Here is a 15,670-nt window from a genome sequence, read left to right as displayed (position 1 = left end):
ATATTTCTGTATCATTGAGATTATTTAAATTTACGTGCAAAGAAATCGGGAGCACAATTTGAGTAAAAATGATTGTCATCTGCACCGAGGGGGAAAAATTTCTTGAAATTATTAATCACTCTCGAATTTTTCTCGAATTGTTTTATAATTATTATAATCATTTATCCAACACACGCCTACGAGAACAATACGAATTATCTGAATGGTCACGCGAAAGTCAATTTGTATCAATTTTTAGCAAGCCAATCGCACGATGAATCAACGCAGTATCGAATCGGAGAAAGCAGAGTGCACGAGGCCATGCGATCATAATATTGCATAGCGTACATCATGGTACATAGCACGGGTTTGTACAAGTTACTTGATAATTCTGATTATTACATCATTCCTGTGACCAAAAGGAATCTAAATTGCAGAATCTTAGAACACATAATTAAGCGCATGCCGGAAATACTCCTTGCATAATGAGCTCTTGATTTCAATGAGAGCCAAAGCCTTTAAATGCATATTGTACCTTGAGCGAGCGGCATTGTCTTTTGCAGCTGAATCGTTTAGCTGAAGTTGGTTGAATTCTTAAGGAAGATGCGTTGTGCAGAGGCAATTTGTGCAAGTGAATTTTCTAATCACGTCAATACATGTTCTTTGTCCAATATAATGATTATGATAGTGTATTCAAGAATTATTGAAAAATGTGGAAAAAGGATGCTCCGCCTAAGGTTCTGTGATTATAAATGTTCAAAAACGTAATACTTTCCACCACGCTTTGCACGGCTACAACTCCCCCGTAGTTTCAAAATTGATAACAATTTCACTAATGCTTGATTAATTACCGATTGATTTATTAGTGCGAAAGTGACATTGATATAAAAATTTATTAATTAATTAAGTTTAAAGCGTAAACGACTTACGACAACAACATCGACAAGCCGCCTACGCAACGTGCTTTTTTTTTAAGATAGGATGAGCCTCGAAGTTGATAACTACATTATGCAAGGTATCATTAGCACATAAAACTTTTAATCGATGCACGATCGCTTGTGCTTTTCCAAACTGTTAACATATTCGGGCTGAACTGAAATATCCAAAGCCTCGAATTCTGCCGCATAAATATCCATGTATATGTAAAACGGGTATCGCTATATATGCGCCATATATATTGCAGTCCAGCCGGGTCGATGATGTGGTTTCTAGCGGTAATGGAGTTGAGATGGAACGGAAATTCATTACCGGTTCGGTTATGGCTTTTATAGGTCTTTTTCGTGAAAAATACCCTTGGACAATGTGCAACATAACAATGGCATATACATCGCAACGATTGCGATGAAATTTGAAATTTCATGTAAGTCGATTTAAAGCCAGTCATCATTTATTAATCGATTGCTTCTGGGGTAAATTCCGAGTTCCTTTGTATCTTTATAACAAATAGAAGTAATTGAAATAAAAAAAAAACAGTCGACTGAATTTGTGGTGTATTCATTCTTTTATCTCGCGCCTGACTTGCAGTATTTTCTCTCTGTATAATATCGATAAATGTAAAATGCAAATAAATAAACAAGTGCGAATTGCCTGCGGGGGTGATAAACAATGTCTTGTTGCCTCGCTCGTTCGCCGAGATTTGCACTGGTAAACTTTGATGATAATCGAGCTTGCTCTCCTTCCCTCTTTCTCCTACTATCGCGTTCTAGGAACGATGTTTAAATGGGAAAATTTTTTTTCATTTCATTTCCGTCGAGTGTTGATGAACCTCGCGCGCCTCTCATCAAAAGCTCGTGGTTTGTAAGGCACGAGCGATAGAGACGGGCGCACAAACGTTAACGACCGAGTGCGTATGCACGGGGCAAAGAGATTCGAGAGCAAAGTAAAGAATCGAGAATCACGGCGCGCGTGTGCAAGAGTCAAATTGTCTCGTTTCGACTTCTCAAGCTCTATCATAAATAATGAGCGTTTCACAATTCAAATATCGCGCGTGCAATCGTACAACACAAGTATATATGCGCAATGCTCGTCGCGGTTCACCTTCGAAGTTCGACAATCGCGACGACACGCGGGTTGTTCGTTCGATCCGGGTATCGCGAAGTTGTCCGAATTTCACAATATCTCTCTGCAGCGCCGAGCGATGAGCAAATACATGCGCGCACACGCGAAATTATCATAATCGGGGCTTATCGACGTAAGAGCCCGGAGTGCATACTTCTGCTCATTATCAGCCTCGATGTATCTATATAGGTACCAGCAAAGGTAAAGTTTGCTGGTGATTACGCCCCCCAGTGGTGTATCCTTATCTCCGTCGCGCAGATTTCTCGAAGGAATATATCGGCGACGTTGCACACGCTTACGCACACATGCGTACACGTATATGTGTGCATTAATTGATGTTTACCATTTACTACTCGCTAGTTCTCTTCTGTCTCATGCGCGGCTTACACCCACACACATACGTATTATATACGTTTGCGCGTGTCTGTGTGTGGATGGATTCTAGAGCACGCAGACATGCACGCCGAGTCGCATATAATTATCTCGTTGCTTTGATCGCGCGCTGATATACGCAAGGCACGCATATCGAAACCTATGCTGCACGAGTGTGTGTACACAAGTGCATCGACGACTTTGTAGGGGGCCATTTGTATACCATTCGAACGAGCATCAACGCGAGAGTCCACTCGTTACGAATTAATTGCGGGGATTAAATATCCTCCGAACGATCGTCGTCTCGTTTGTGCGCAGGGGGCCGAGGATGCATCGGGTACTCGAGGGCCATACCGATGCCGGTGCTCGATCGCGCTCCGAAAATCACTTGGAAACGAACTCGAGCCTATATAATATGTACGCTATATACAGCAATAGAGAAATCGTCTCGACGTTGATAAATTCGAACGAGGTGATTCAATTCTTCTTTTCCTTTCGTAATATATGTCATTCATTTGTTGTACAGGGAAAATCAATAGACTGCTCACTCTTCGCGTACACACGCGCGCGGTGTTTACAAACAAAGCGGGGAATGATTATGTACTTTTGCGCGCGAGGGCATATACACGCCGCGCTTACGAGTGGCGACTCCTGCAGACATCACCGATTAGGAATTCGTCAATCTAGATTTTCCAATGTGCCTGATGCAACACTCGTGAAATTCCATTCGATGATTTTTCACTCTTGGCGCAAAAGAGGCGCGCATGCGCGGTCTAAGCAAACTCGCGCGGTTTCAAAGTCGGCTATCGCGGCTCGCGGATCGATAAACAAACAGCGCGAGATCGTTATTTTTAAAAATATTCTCCAGTGGCAAATTATATCGCCGTGAGCGCGAGCGCATTATATACATCATAAAGGCAATTGTAAGAGACAATGGCTCGAGCCGCGACGACGATCGCGACCGCACCTCCGCGCGCGTACAAACGGGTTACGCTCGTTAAATTCGCGAAAAAGGAGGAAAACAAAGAATCCGCGCCGTTCTTCCTGCTTTTCGTAAAGGCCTGCCACAGGCTTATTATATGCGTTTTTGAGTAATTATTATCTCGTCGCAATATCGCTCGGATAACCGCGCAGCCCTCATTAAGAGTCGCGCGCGTATACGTATACGACAGCGACTGCGTGCGTGTAAGGCTATTAATTCTGCGTTTTGCGCTGCTTCTCTCTCGCATCGAGAGCTCATTTGAATGAAAATTTTTAGTCAAATGCGAGTGCGTTTTCGGTAGCGCTTACAGAGCGCGCGTACGCATATAAGTGCGACGATTATTGTGGCCGTCTACTTTGCCGCGTATATCGGCGATGTGTCGCGCGCGCGACCGCCTAACGGCAATTATTGACGAAATAATCCAATGCGCTTTATAAGCGAGCATAATTAATCTTCTCCTGCCCGATGTTGTTGCCGATGAATAAATAGCGAGTGACAAGCTCGCGTGGCGCGTGTCGTCTCTTCCCATATTGGATCAGTCAATTACATAGAGATATTTCCTCGTTTGCGCTTTTATGCTAACTTCCCAATTATATTGAACAGACATCTCATGAGTAAACTGAAGAATCAACTGCGTGATTCTTATGGGTTTTATTGAGACCGTTTCCGCTTCTGAACGTGAATTAACGTTTCACACCCTCTTTTAAAAAAGGAATGATCTCGATAGTGAGGGCGGTCTTCCTGATTTATTTGTAGAGTTGCGCTGGGTACAATTTATCCGTTTTCTATTGACGCTACGCTGCGCGTATGGATGCAGTTCCCCACTTAATGTGTAAACGAATGGCAAAATAAACCATATAGAGTGAAAAGTGTAAAGTAATAAAATTGTTCATTGTAGTAAAAAGCCGACTTATAATTCATATTATAGAATATCTGTTACTCTCAAGCTGATGTGCCAAAATACAATGTCTTGAATTATTACGTTTTTCAGTCTGCTCTACTATGAAACATTTTGTTAAAAGCCCATTTGGTTAACTCGTTCCACAATAAGGAAAGTGATCGGACATCGTTCCCCAACGAGGGCGTTTACCTGTCTCGATTCTCTTCCTGCAAGTGTATAAATAGGTAAAATACATCTGCTGCACGAGGAGAACCGCTGCATGCTGTGCTCGTTATGGCATTATGCTGTACGGACGTAGCGCGCGCTAACGCGTGCCTAATATCGGCATCGGAGCGAGGAGAAGCGCCCACGCTTTGTTATGTCACGCTGATCTCAATATTATGCTATGTGCCAACGCTCGCAATGCACACACACACACACACACACACACACACACACACACACACACACGAACACAACATATAAAGCAATCGGTTGCGCTGAAACCGCGACGACTCGAGCTGCGGTGCGACTCCATGCAACTATACCTATATGTGTGTGTGTACGCGAGCGCGTGTTAGCGTTCGTTACGGCTCCAAACAATGGAGAAGAGGTACGGAAGTACGCGAGGTACATAAGCGACCCTGCCTTATATTTGCAGTTTATTTGACGGACGCGCTGTCGTTCCTAACGAATGTCCCATGTAGACTGCACTCGCTCTCCGCGAATGCCGCTATATAATATATTACGCGTATGATACGCTTCATTACGGGCCTATGTACTGTTTTTGAGCGATGGACAATTGACTGCGAGGATGATCCGATCAAAGAAATAAATCAATCTCGCTCGGCTTTATTGTTATCGAGTCTTTTATTCTTTTGATGTTTCTGTTGATACAACTCGTGGACAATAAAATATCGATCTTAAACAATAAACGCGTGGATCAAAATTTTCGGATTTTCGGAATATTGGTTCAATATTAATTTTGTTTTTGTTGTGTCAACTTGGAAGATTTTTCATTGAGTAAACAGTTTTTTTGTCTTTTCGAGGTGCTTGCATCACGTATCTCGCACCATGACACTCGATAATTAAAAATACCTTTTACGAACAATTTATTTTTGAAATATCAAATACTGCCAAACATTTTTTTCACTTTTTTCATTGAGCTGGTGTAGAAATTTATGTAGGGTAAAATTGACAATTATCAAACACAACGAATTTAAAACGTGCTTTTAATGTTCCTGACCAATGTTTGAATTTTAATAATATGAAAAAAGTTTGAAATCGAATTTACTGGTACGTTTTATTAAACTAATTTTATAACCATTAAAAATGTATTAGAAAACTATTAAATTACGGGTAATAGTGACGATAACTAACAATCAACTATCTATAGATTTTAGACGAAATAAAGAGTCATTACAAGAGCTATTAGGATTTTTCCTAGAGGAACTAAGCATCAAAGGAAAACCCTTTAGGCGATTTTTCGGACACATCGGCCTCGCTTTAAGGAATTCCAAACTTAGAGCCCGCCAATCCAACAAAGCCCTCAGTGTGGGCTTTTTGATTTACCAATATTATTCTCTCGGAAATCTCGCGATATAACGAAGGTTCCGGTAGACCTGTCTCATACATCGGAATAAGCCTGCATTCACCTTTTAAGTCGATCGTATCTTCAATATCTTTTGGCGCACAACTATAAGGATAAGGTACCTGGCACACTTCTCGAATCTCTCTAAGTAACACGCTAGTCAATTGAGTGTTCACGCAGTAACATGGGTTAAGTTAGCTGGCTTGTCGTCTGTTAGCCCTAAAACGAGCCGAAAAAGTCTTGTTTTCGCATCTTTTGTTAAAAAAAATATTGAAAAAACGACTGGCTACCTCTATTTTGAGACACAGTTTTGGAAAGATGAGAACTTTCTCTACAATTTGTATATAATCATTCTCCTGAAAACTTTGATTTCTTTTCATAAATTATGAATGTAGCTCAAATTCTCATGCATTTCTATGTTGCCCACGTTAATTTACGAAACTTTGATCGCGTTTTCTGGAGATTTTGCCTGGTTTGCGCATATAAGAGTTATACCATTGGATTCGGGAGGTCCAAATCTATCGATATTGGTATATGTACTTCTTGCGAATTTTGCAAGGGAACCTCCTTAAGGACGTCGGGTATGCAACCAAGTTCAAATCAGCAACTATCAAGAAACAACGGAAAATAGATACTTGATTTGACCAGGGGGTCGGTGGTATCATAGGCTCATAGCCAATACGCATGCTATCACGCGTATTTTTGTCTGCTGCTAACCTCTTGAATAAGATTGCATGTAGAGCAAACACGAAATTTTTTTATTCTTATAAAATTACTTTGAAATATGCTTGTGAATTACAATATAACCAATACCATTTGAAAGGTAATAGCTTCATCTTTAATTAGAGTCACTCGTCCAGTGATTGAAAGGTTTAGAAAAATTGTGCTTTCAAGCAGCTCGGATGCATATTTTAGTCAATTTCAGGTAATCGAACCAATAGTTTGTCAAAGTTCATACCTTCCTCTACCTATTAGAATTTTTACAGAATTTTCAATTGAGTTTTTCATTTATAAAAGTTTATGAAAATGAAAAAAACGTGCTTTATCAGTGAATGAAACATTCGATTTAGTGAATGAAAGCCGCGAAACCAGTAAATGAATGTACAAATATAAGTTTTAGTTTCTTATTCAATAAAAAAGGTGATATCTTACAGTCTATATTGATTATCAAATCAAAGTATGCTTATATCTGTACTTTCATTTACTGGGCAAGTGCAAACTATTCGCAACACCAATAAATGAAAGTTGAAAAAGAGTGAAATTTTCTAATTAAAACTTGATTTACTGGAATAGCAATTGTTTAACATATAAATGACAGTTTTACAGGTAATTAGTCCGGTATAAAAGGTTTTGAGATGCTTATTCTTTGACAGCGGATCTTCCAAATTATGACGATCTTCAGCGATGAAGTACAAAATGACCGTATTTTACGGCTCAGCGAACGCTGCGTTCGTAAATTAATTCCTATCGTTAAACTATATTGATTCTGGACCTGATAACCATTCGAATAGTTAGCAATAATACCCAAGAATAGTATAAAAATTCGCCGTTCATGAATAATGTCGTTATCAATTAATAATTTTTGTTTAAAAAAGTGCTTTCATTCACTGGTATGCTTTCAATCACTGGATGGGTGACTCTACGTGAAATTTGGTCACGATCTTCCATCTTTATTACAAGTTACACTTAAAATCGTGTGAAATATCTTGCGCGCTTCTATGATAGCCATGTTAAAAAGTGTACTTTTGAAATTAAAATTTACAAAATTTAACTCGACAAACGAAGCTGAAATTTTGGGAGAAAATTATATGGGTTTTTTAACAATCAATTCCCGATGTTTCGACTTCATGGCCCATCTTGATCCAAAGGTCCTCAACGTCCTTAACGCTTACTTCGAGAATCAAAGTTTCTTCCTGTGGCATGAAAATATGATAGCTTCTTTTCTCTCTTCTCAGATTTGAGTCCAAGATCACAGTGTAGACACACAACACAAACAGGCAAGCTGCATTCTAATTATGTTGTACATAAACATATAGGATATGCATGTATTGCTTCCTCCTTGCTTTTCTCGTCCGAATGTCAAGTTCAAAATTTCATTTTCTAATATGGGATGACTGATTTTGCTTCCTCATAGAGGAAGTCCTGTGATAGGCTTGAAATCGAGATTTGGAACCAGACGTCGTAGGACAATTTGGTTTACATATTTGGAAACTACATCGAATTACTAACAAATGTATGTATGAGTTTTTGTTTTCTCGGCCTTTTGGCTAACATAGAAGACCAGTGATCGTATGGTAGTTAGGACACTAGACAGTGAATCAAAATTTAAAAATACGAATTTTCACGTTAATAACCGATGCCATTTATTAATATTATTTTTTATGAGGAAGCTCTTTGCCAATAAATTGGCAGCGGTTTTTATTAGTATTGATACATGAAAATAAGAACAATCATATTTTTATGAGGAAACTCTTTGTCAATAAATTGGCTGTGACTTTTATTACATTGTTAACATGCTTTTCTTCGATACGAACCTTTTTATGAATGAAAATGTCGAAATTTGAGATGAAAAGAAATAATTAAAATAATTCGACTTTTCATGACTTTTCTACCCTTTGAATATAAGTAAAGTATTGTAACATACCATTTTTCATTTATATTGAGGTTCGTATCAAAAATAATTTTTTAACGAACCAGGAGAAATTAAAAAATGGTTAATGTTTTTCAACATACGTATCAAACAAGATAAAAAAGTCAATTCGAGAAAAATGCGTTTAAAGTTTAACAACAACTAAGGTATACGCCCCTAATTTCGATAAAATTTAAATCAATTTTTTATATTGGATTGAAACTTCATATCTGATTTTGAATAATGTATTTCTGTTGAAGATGTTCGATTCATTAAGCCAATTATTAAAAAAAAATTTCTTACGTACAATTAAGTTGTTAATATTAATTATTGATCGAATATAGGTACATGATCGTGAAAATAGGGGCATATACTGTACTGAAATCTATCAGGAGCTTGCTCCGCTTTGAAACTGTACAGTGTAAACCTACCAGTGATTGATTGGCACCCACTGAATTACCGTTTGATTAAGAATTATTTATAAGTTGAATTTTCAAATTTCTAATAGTTTCCTAACAATGGACAGTAATATAATTATTGTACTAATTATCTTTTGATTAATGTAAGTTTTATAACTCCGAACATAAACTTATCATTTTTAAAAATAATAACAATGCTAAAATGATTTTTCAATATTTTTAAGTGATAGAAAATTTAATTAGCTAGGCAATGAGCCAATTAGTTTTTTTTATTTGCAATCATTAAATTTTCTTAGATATTCAAAAGTTGAATAACGACAGCTTGGTCATCACTGGTGGGTTTACTGTAACACGAAATATTTTAAATCTGATTAAAATCTGACATTTCTTGAGCATATTGTTCAATATCCTCTTCACAATTTATCTAATGATAAAGAAGTTAATTTTTTGACATCTCCAAACTTAACTCTGTAATTCAAAATTATTCAAATGCAATGAGACAACTGCCATAAGCGATCAGATTCACATTTTTTTTGTGTCAAAGATCAAAGTAAAATTCGTTACAAATTCTTTTTTTTTAAATATTATTTTGTTTATAGAATATCTAGGTTTTGAATGTCTGCTTTATGGCTAGTGGCTTATAATCTTGCTTTTACATTAAACATACATGTATCAAGTTCATGGAGTAAACTTTATATTAAACTTTATATTGACACAAAAATTTTATAAGCTTGACTTATCTACATTTAACCAATCAAAATTTTACTTTGATTTTAAACCCTTTTTTTCTCATTTCAAACTGAGTTTATTTAAAGTTTGAACATTTTCTCAAAATTTATTATAAATAGTCTTTTATAATTGTTGACTACTACTCTTTTAAACATGAAACTGAAAAAATTAATCTTACTTTAAGATTCAAAAAACATCAAGTCAATCATAAATTTATCAATTTAAAGGACAACTATTTAGTGGTATTTCTTAAAAATACCAACAAAAAATACTGAAAAGAAAACTCTGTAAATAAATTAGAACTTTAGAGCAATGGAAGTACAAATAAACATTTAATTTCAAATCAAACTCTAGAGATTGAAATTAATTGTCGAGTTAATCCACGGCATGCATTAATCACATTGCAAGAAAACAAGATTGCAACTATTCATTGACTATACGATTTCAGATCTTAAAACTCGGTCCCCTAAATAATTCATTTACTCCAAAATTCAAAAGATTGAACCTACTTTCAATTCTTGACGTGATATAATCAATTCATTATAAATACCATTCAATTTCAATAAATAAGTGATCTAATTTTTTGAATCGTTTGTTTCAAATCCAAAATCATCATCTGCTATACTCATGAAATATTTCCTTGGAGTATGCGAAATTTCAATACCTTGTCGCAGAAGTCCGTTATGACCAGAGTTAAAGTTTTTCTCTTTAAAAAATGCATGATGAATAACATCTTCATCTTCTTCGTGTTGAATAAACCTTGCAACTCGTTCACGTCTTAATGTTTCAGGAGATGAGTCATCAACAAGTCTTAGATTCTCCATTGTAATGTCTGGTCTATGAGTAGTAAATGCATCGTCCTGGTAATTGCTAGCTGTAGTCTTGTTCTTCTTAGCTTGTTTAGTTCTGGATTTTCCTTTAGAATAATTTTGGTTCTCTTCTCGAACAACTAAAGGAACATTTCCACTTTTTACATTGCTCTTATTTTGTCTCTCAGATTTCAGAGAATTTTTATTGAGACTTTGTTGAAGAGTACCATTTTCATCTATGCTATAGAAAGATGAATTTGCAGTTTTAAAACTTGACTCTTGTGAAGATTCTGCAGTACAATAAACACTACTTGTGATGGTAGAACTACCATCGCTATTTAATTCTGATTTCAACTGCTTTATTTTTACCATTCTTTCAATCACTTCGTTATTGTATGGTACACCACCATTAACCTTGATTTAATTATAAATAACTAAGTATTAGATACATATCATTAATAAAAAGGGATGAAAATCAATGATCATACTTCTCGAACATCAGCTCTTTTTGAAGTCATCCATGGCTGAATGTCAATATCTGTGTTTTGATCAAGCTTTAAAGACTAAAAATCAAAATATGATCTTATAACAATGTATAAAAATAAATTTATAAAAATTACAAACATTGCCATTACCCCATTTTTGCTTTTAGATTTTTTCTCCTTGCCATACATCTCATCCTGAATCAAATAAAGTATAACATACGAATAGATACAGAAAGAATGAAACAAAAGTAAAAATAGTATATCTTACAAATGCATAAGGACGTTCTCCTACTGCAGGAAATTTCTTGTTAATGTTGGTTTTCTTCTTTTTTTTCTCCACCTGTGACCATTCTACCTTGATTGATCTACTTGGATCAATTGAACAACTTTTATTTATGAAATCCTGAACAGCTGCTTTATTCATATTGGCTGTAAAAACAATGTCAAAATACAGTCAAAATAAAATAGGTTGAATACATAGATTAAGATACAGTCAAAATGAAATAGTGAAATATTTTGTAGGTACACTAAATTAACTGTGCAATACGTTTATCACTTATGAATGACCATAGTAGCATGTCAAGTGATTTCATGAACTGTCATAGAATAAATTGTTTAAGAATATAAAAATCAATACTATTGTTAGGAAACTTACACTAGTTTTATTTAATACTGATATCTTCTGAAATACTTGAAGTTATTATGACTCAGTTGATGGACGATTTGTCGACGGTTTTCAATGGATATATGAACAAGATAAATATGAACTGGGAATTTTTTCTTCTTGTTAAAATTTCATGTTAATGGCCTTTTTACTTAAGAAATATCACTTCACTCTAAAAGTATTATAGTTTTAACGCACGACATCCATGAAAAACTTTGTTAATCTACTTAACCTCAATCTATTTGTAAAATTAATCAAAACAAAAGAATCCGTGACCTCGGACGTCTCGTCGGCTCGTTCTAGTTCACACTGGTCAAACGATCGAACCCCAGCGAAAATCGTATTTACTCACAACTTGTTGCTTGGCAGCACGTGCCTAGAGGGATGACGTTCTCAAGGTGTCGCCATCTAAGCGTAGGCATTCGCGATTTTTCTAATAAACTGTATATCAGATACGTATAACAGTTATAACAGTAATACTTGGTATTCTTGCTACATTTCGTATTCTTATATTGTCGTCACAATATCTATTGAATTCTGAGGTAAAGAAGACCCAAGTTCATTTGGGGCCTCTTTTGACTCAAAGTTGACTCAAATAGCATTACACCTAAATAGGCATCTTGTTCTATTTTTAAATTTTACGTTTTTTTAGAATACAGTGGATGTTCGATGAATTTCGAAGGTTTACATAGAAAAAACGTGGGACAAACACTATAATATTTATAATGAAAAAATTATAAGAAAAGAAATAATACTCAAAAAATAATAACCAGAATTACGGATTTTTTTAACAAGAATTCCTACTACGTCGTATTATGACGTTACTGTCTTCATGATGAAACGTATCGATACACGAATTTATGTAAAAAAATTAGTTACGAGCAATAAAAAAACGATGAAAATTTTTACACGCATTTTGTCAGCGATTCATCGAGACATAGTCGTTGCAATAGCCTCGAGTGCAAAGAGCCGACATAATGCGCAAACCGAGTGCATTTTTGTTTTTAATATTTTTCCATGGAGTCGCGTGCCAGCCCGACATCGCCACGATACTAAGGGCGGGATTGGATCTCGTATCGGCGGCCTCGAATCCCGTCGATTTCGCCCTGGAGACTTTCAATTTCGTGCAAGTATTGCTCGGCAACGGCGAGCAGGAGGACTCGGGCCAGATCTCGGAAAAGCTCGACGCGATCAGCGACCAGCTGAACCAAATTTCCGAAGAGATATCCGACTTCAAGGACGAGCTTTACGAAAAATTGGATCTGATCGTGAAAAACGTAGAGCTGAAGACCAAGTTGGACTCGGTTTTCGACATCATGAACCAGATCAATTCCTACTTTCTCACGTCGATCGAGATTCAAAAGCCCAAGCGCGTTTTGAACAGTACCCTGGACGACTTTTTGAGGATCGCCACGACCATGAGCCCGCACGGCTTGAAGTACCTCTTGAGCGAGTTGCACGTGCTGCTGGGCCAAGGCAAGTGGTCCGACAGCATCATGAAGATCCTCACCGACCCGCAATTAGTAAGTTCAATATATAAGCCCGTCTAATTGCCTTTGTGTAGCGAATTGAATTGCGAATCCATTTAGGAAGCAGGATTCGTTTGCGAGAGAAGGCAATCGCACAATCAGATCATATACAATTTGTACAAGATGATTTACATGTCCGAGTTCAAGGGAATCACGACGATGTTATTCGCGTATTACCACTTGTCCAAGAAGGAGCGCAGTGAGTCGAGCTTGAATTGAAATTTGCCTCGATCGCGAGCGCAGCCCGACGATTGAATTTTTTTTGTTTCGAGCAGGAAAAGGCGAGATACCCGAGCTGGTGATTCTCAGAAAAGAGTACAACAGGAGAAGCACGAGTACATTGATGGCTACGAAGAAAGCGATGAGCCGCGTGTCGCGAGATTATTGGCGATGCGAGCCCGGTGAACAAATCGAGGGTGAGTTTTCAAACGCGATATAGGCGTCGACAAAAAAATTCACCGTACACTTGGAATTTTTCGTAAACGCAGCCAAAACGTACGTACCGTTCAGCCCGTTCCTGCAAAAGTTCGTGATGTTCGAGCAGGCGGCCGAGTACGGCTCGTGCCAAGGTGGCTGCGACAGGTACGATCACATCCAAATGGCCATTGGCTGCTCCATTGGCTACGATCCTTCGTGCGGACTGCATTCTTTGAAAAAATGTACTGGATTCGTCAGAAATTGCGAAACATTTCACGATTACTTGACCATTTGCAACGCGAAGGTATAATTGTTGTTAATGAAGTTTGACTAAATTGAGTCGAGAGATTGATCATTTACTTCTAGTCCAGTGACGGCCAGTACAGATACAAGTCCATTAAAGATTCGAACGGCGAGGTGTATGGTCTCGATGACAATTGCGACGGCGATTCGACGACTTGGGCCGAATCAAGGAGAAGCTCGAACCTCCTTTACCAGTGTGAAAATTGCTTGTGCACCTGCGAGGACCTCAGAGTAGAGCTAAATAATTACATCGACTTGCAAGGATCCACTTCGGATATAACGCAGAATAAGTATACGATTTGACTGCCGTTTACGTTATCGAATTCTCATTGTTCCGTTTCGTTTTTTTTTCGCGCGCGTCGAATCGCAGAGTCGTAACGGGCGTGGCATTTCGTATGCTGAGCGGCGTCCTGCACATCGCCATACAGCAGGGCAAACTGCGCGAGAACGGCACGATCGAGAGGAGCGAGGTGAAATGGAAAAGAGTCAACGATTATATAGCCGAGGGTCGAAGCGTCAAGCAGGGCGAAGATTATGTCCAGCTCAACTGGGATCGGCGGACTTTCGCTTTGAACGAACCGATCGACGTGCCTGACTCGCACGCGGTCACCGGCGTGAGATTTCAGCTCGACCGAGGCATGCTGCGTTTGGCAGTCAGACTGACGGAATTCGAGTTCGAGACTGGCAATCTCCTGACAAGTACTTCCTTCTGGATCAAAGGATTTCAATCCAAGAAAGAAATGGAGTACGTATACGTTTGCCCTCGAGCGGTTCGAATTGTTGAAGTCATCGAAAAAATTTTCTTTCAGAGAAATCGTTCTGAAAAATCCCGGAATACCGACGAATTATCAGCCTCACCTGCCCTACACCGATCAGAATCAGTTCATCGTGCTGAGGCCCAGTGGCATGAAAAAGGACGTGGGTCAAAGCGTCGTGCCATTCGTCGATACTTTACCGGTCACGCCTCACTTTCCGGTGCCTCTGGAAAAAGTCTCGCTGTATTACAAAGGAATGGCGGGCTCCGGTGGATATTTATCGTTGAAACTCACCACTTTTGCCTACGAAACCATGATGTAAATTTTTTTCGCCCTCGGAGATTCGACTTTTCGACGCATCTATTGTGTGTGTTCGGTGCGGTAGAATATAACTTCTTACAAAAAAAACTTATTTCTATTGAAATTCTGGAAATATATTCGTCAACTTCTTTTTTGCGCAAGTAGATGAAAAATCGACGAATTTCATCTACGTTCAAAGTTTTTTACATTTTCAAAGAAATACATAATGTTGCTTGATGAACTGGTGGATATAAAATAAATATTAACATACAAATTTATAAGCCCAAAATAAAGGTATGCTTTGTGTCAAAGTTACAGCGTTGAGCTCACGTGTGGATTTTGTGCCATATGTTGGCGTGAAAATGTTGAGCTCGAGCAGCAGCAACGGCAGAAAATGCCGCCTTGAAAAGCCAAGGCAATAGAGTATGTAAAAGAATGTACAATTCCCCGCGGAGTGGCTTGACGTTTCATCTTGGCTTTCCCTCGCAGTAAAATCTCTTGAACTGTTTTTGTCGGCTGGTGTGTCGTGTATATAGTGGAAAATAACAACGACGGTGTCGGCGACGACGACGACTCGGCGTAGCAGCTGGCAAATGCTCCTGTGCATAATACAGCAGTCCTCCTGAATTCTGCAGGAATGGCAGTCCCTGAAAAGCCAGGGGGATAAAGTAATAGACTTTTCCAATCGGAATAATAGCTTAGTGTAACCGGAACGGGCTTTGCTTTATTTATTATTTACAACGCAGCGGGAGTCTACGTTGATTTTACT

At 38.1% G+C, this 15,670-nt stretch overlaps 2 protein-coding genes across 2 annotated transcripts; one reads left to right on the top strand and one right to left on the bottom strand.

The window, feature by feature from the left end:
* Positions 1–8,251: 8,251 nt before the first annotated feature.
* On the bottom strand, positions 8,252–11,899 carry LOC106656089. Its single transcript, XM_014376753.2, has 5 exons — positions 11,589–11,899; positions 11,202–11,362; positions 11,084–11,128; positions 10,937–11,011; positions 8,252–10,862 (listed from the first exon to the last, which is right to left on the bottom strand). Exons 2-5 carry the CDS (start codon positions 11,355–11,357, stop codon positions 10,215–10,217), a joined length of 924 nt encoding a protein of 307 aa, XP_014232239.1. The 5' UTR covers positions 11,358–11,362; positions 11,589–11,899; the 3' UTR covers positions 8,252–10,214.
* Positions 11,900–12,574: 675 nt separating this feature from the next.
* Positions 12,575–15,613, top strand: LOC106655966. Its single transcript, XM_014376576.2, has 7 exons — positions 12,575–13,120; positions 13,187–13,325; positions 13,402–13,542; positions 13,615–13,847; positions 13,910–14,136; positions 14,217–14,591; positions 14,656–15,613. The coding sequence occupies exons 1-7, from the start codon at positions 12,575–12,577 to the stop codon at positions 14,921–14,923; spliced, it is 1,929 nt and encodes a 642-aa protein (XP_014232062.2). The 3' UTR covers positions 14,924–15,613.
* Positions 15,614–15,670: the final 57 nt, after the last annotated feature.

The sequence above is a fragment of the Trichogramma pretiosum genome, unplaced genomic scaffold (genome assembly GCF_000599845.2).
Source record: "Trichogramma pretiosum strain Unisexual culture from Peru unplaced genomic scaffold, Tpre_2.0 scaffold72, whole genome shotgun sequence".
Classification (NCBI taxonomy): domain Eukaryota; kingdom Metazoa; phylum Arthropoda; class Insecta; order Hymenoptera; family Trichogrammatidae; genus Trichogramma; species Trichogramma pretiosum.
This window is presented reverse-complemented; position numbering and strand designations above follow the sequence as displayed.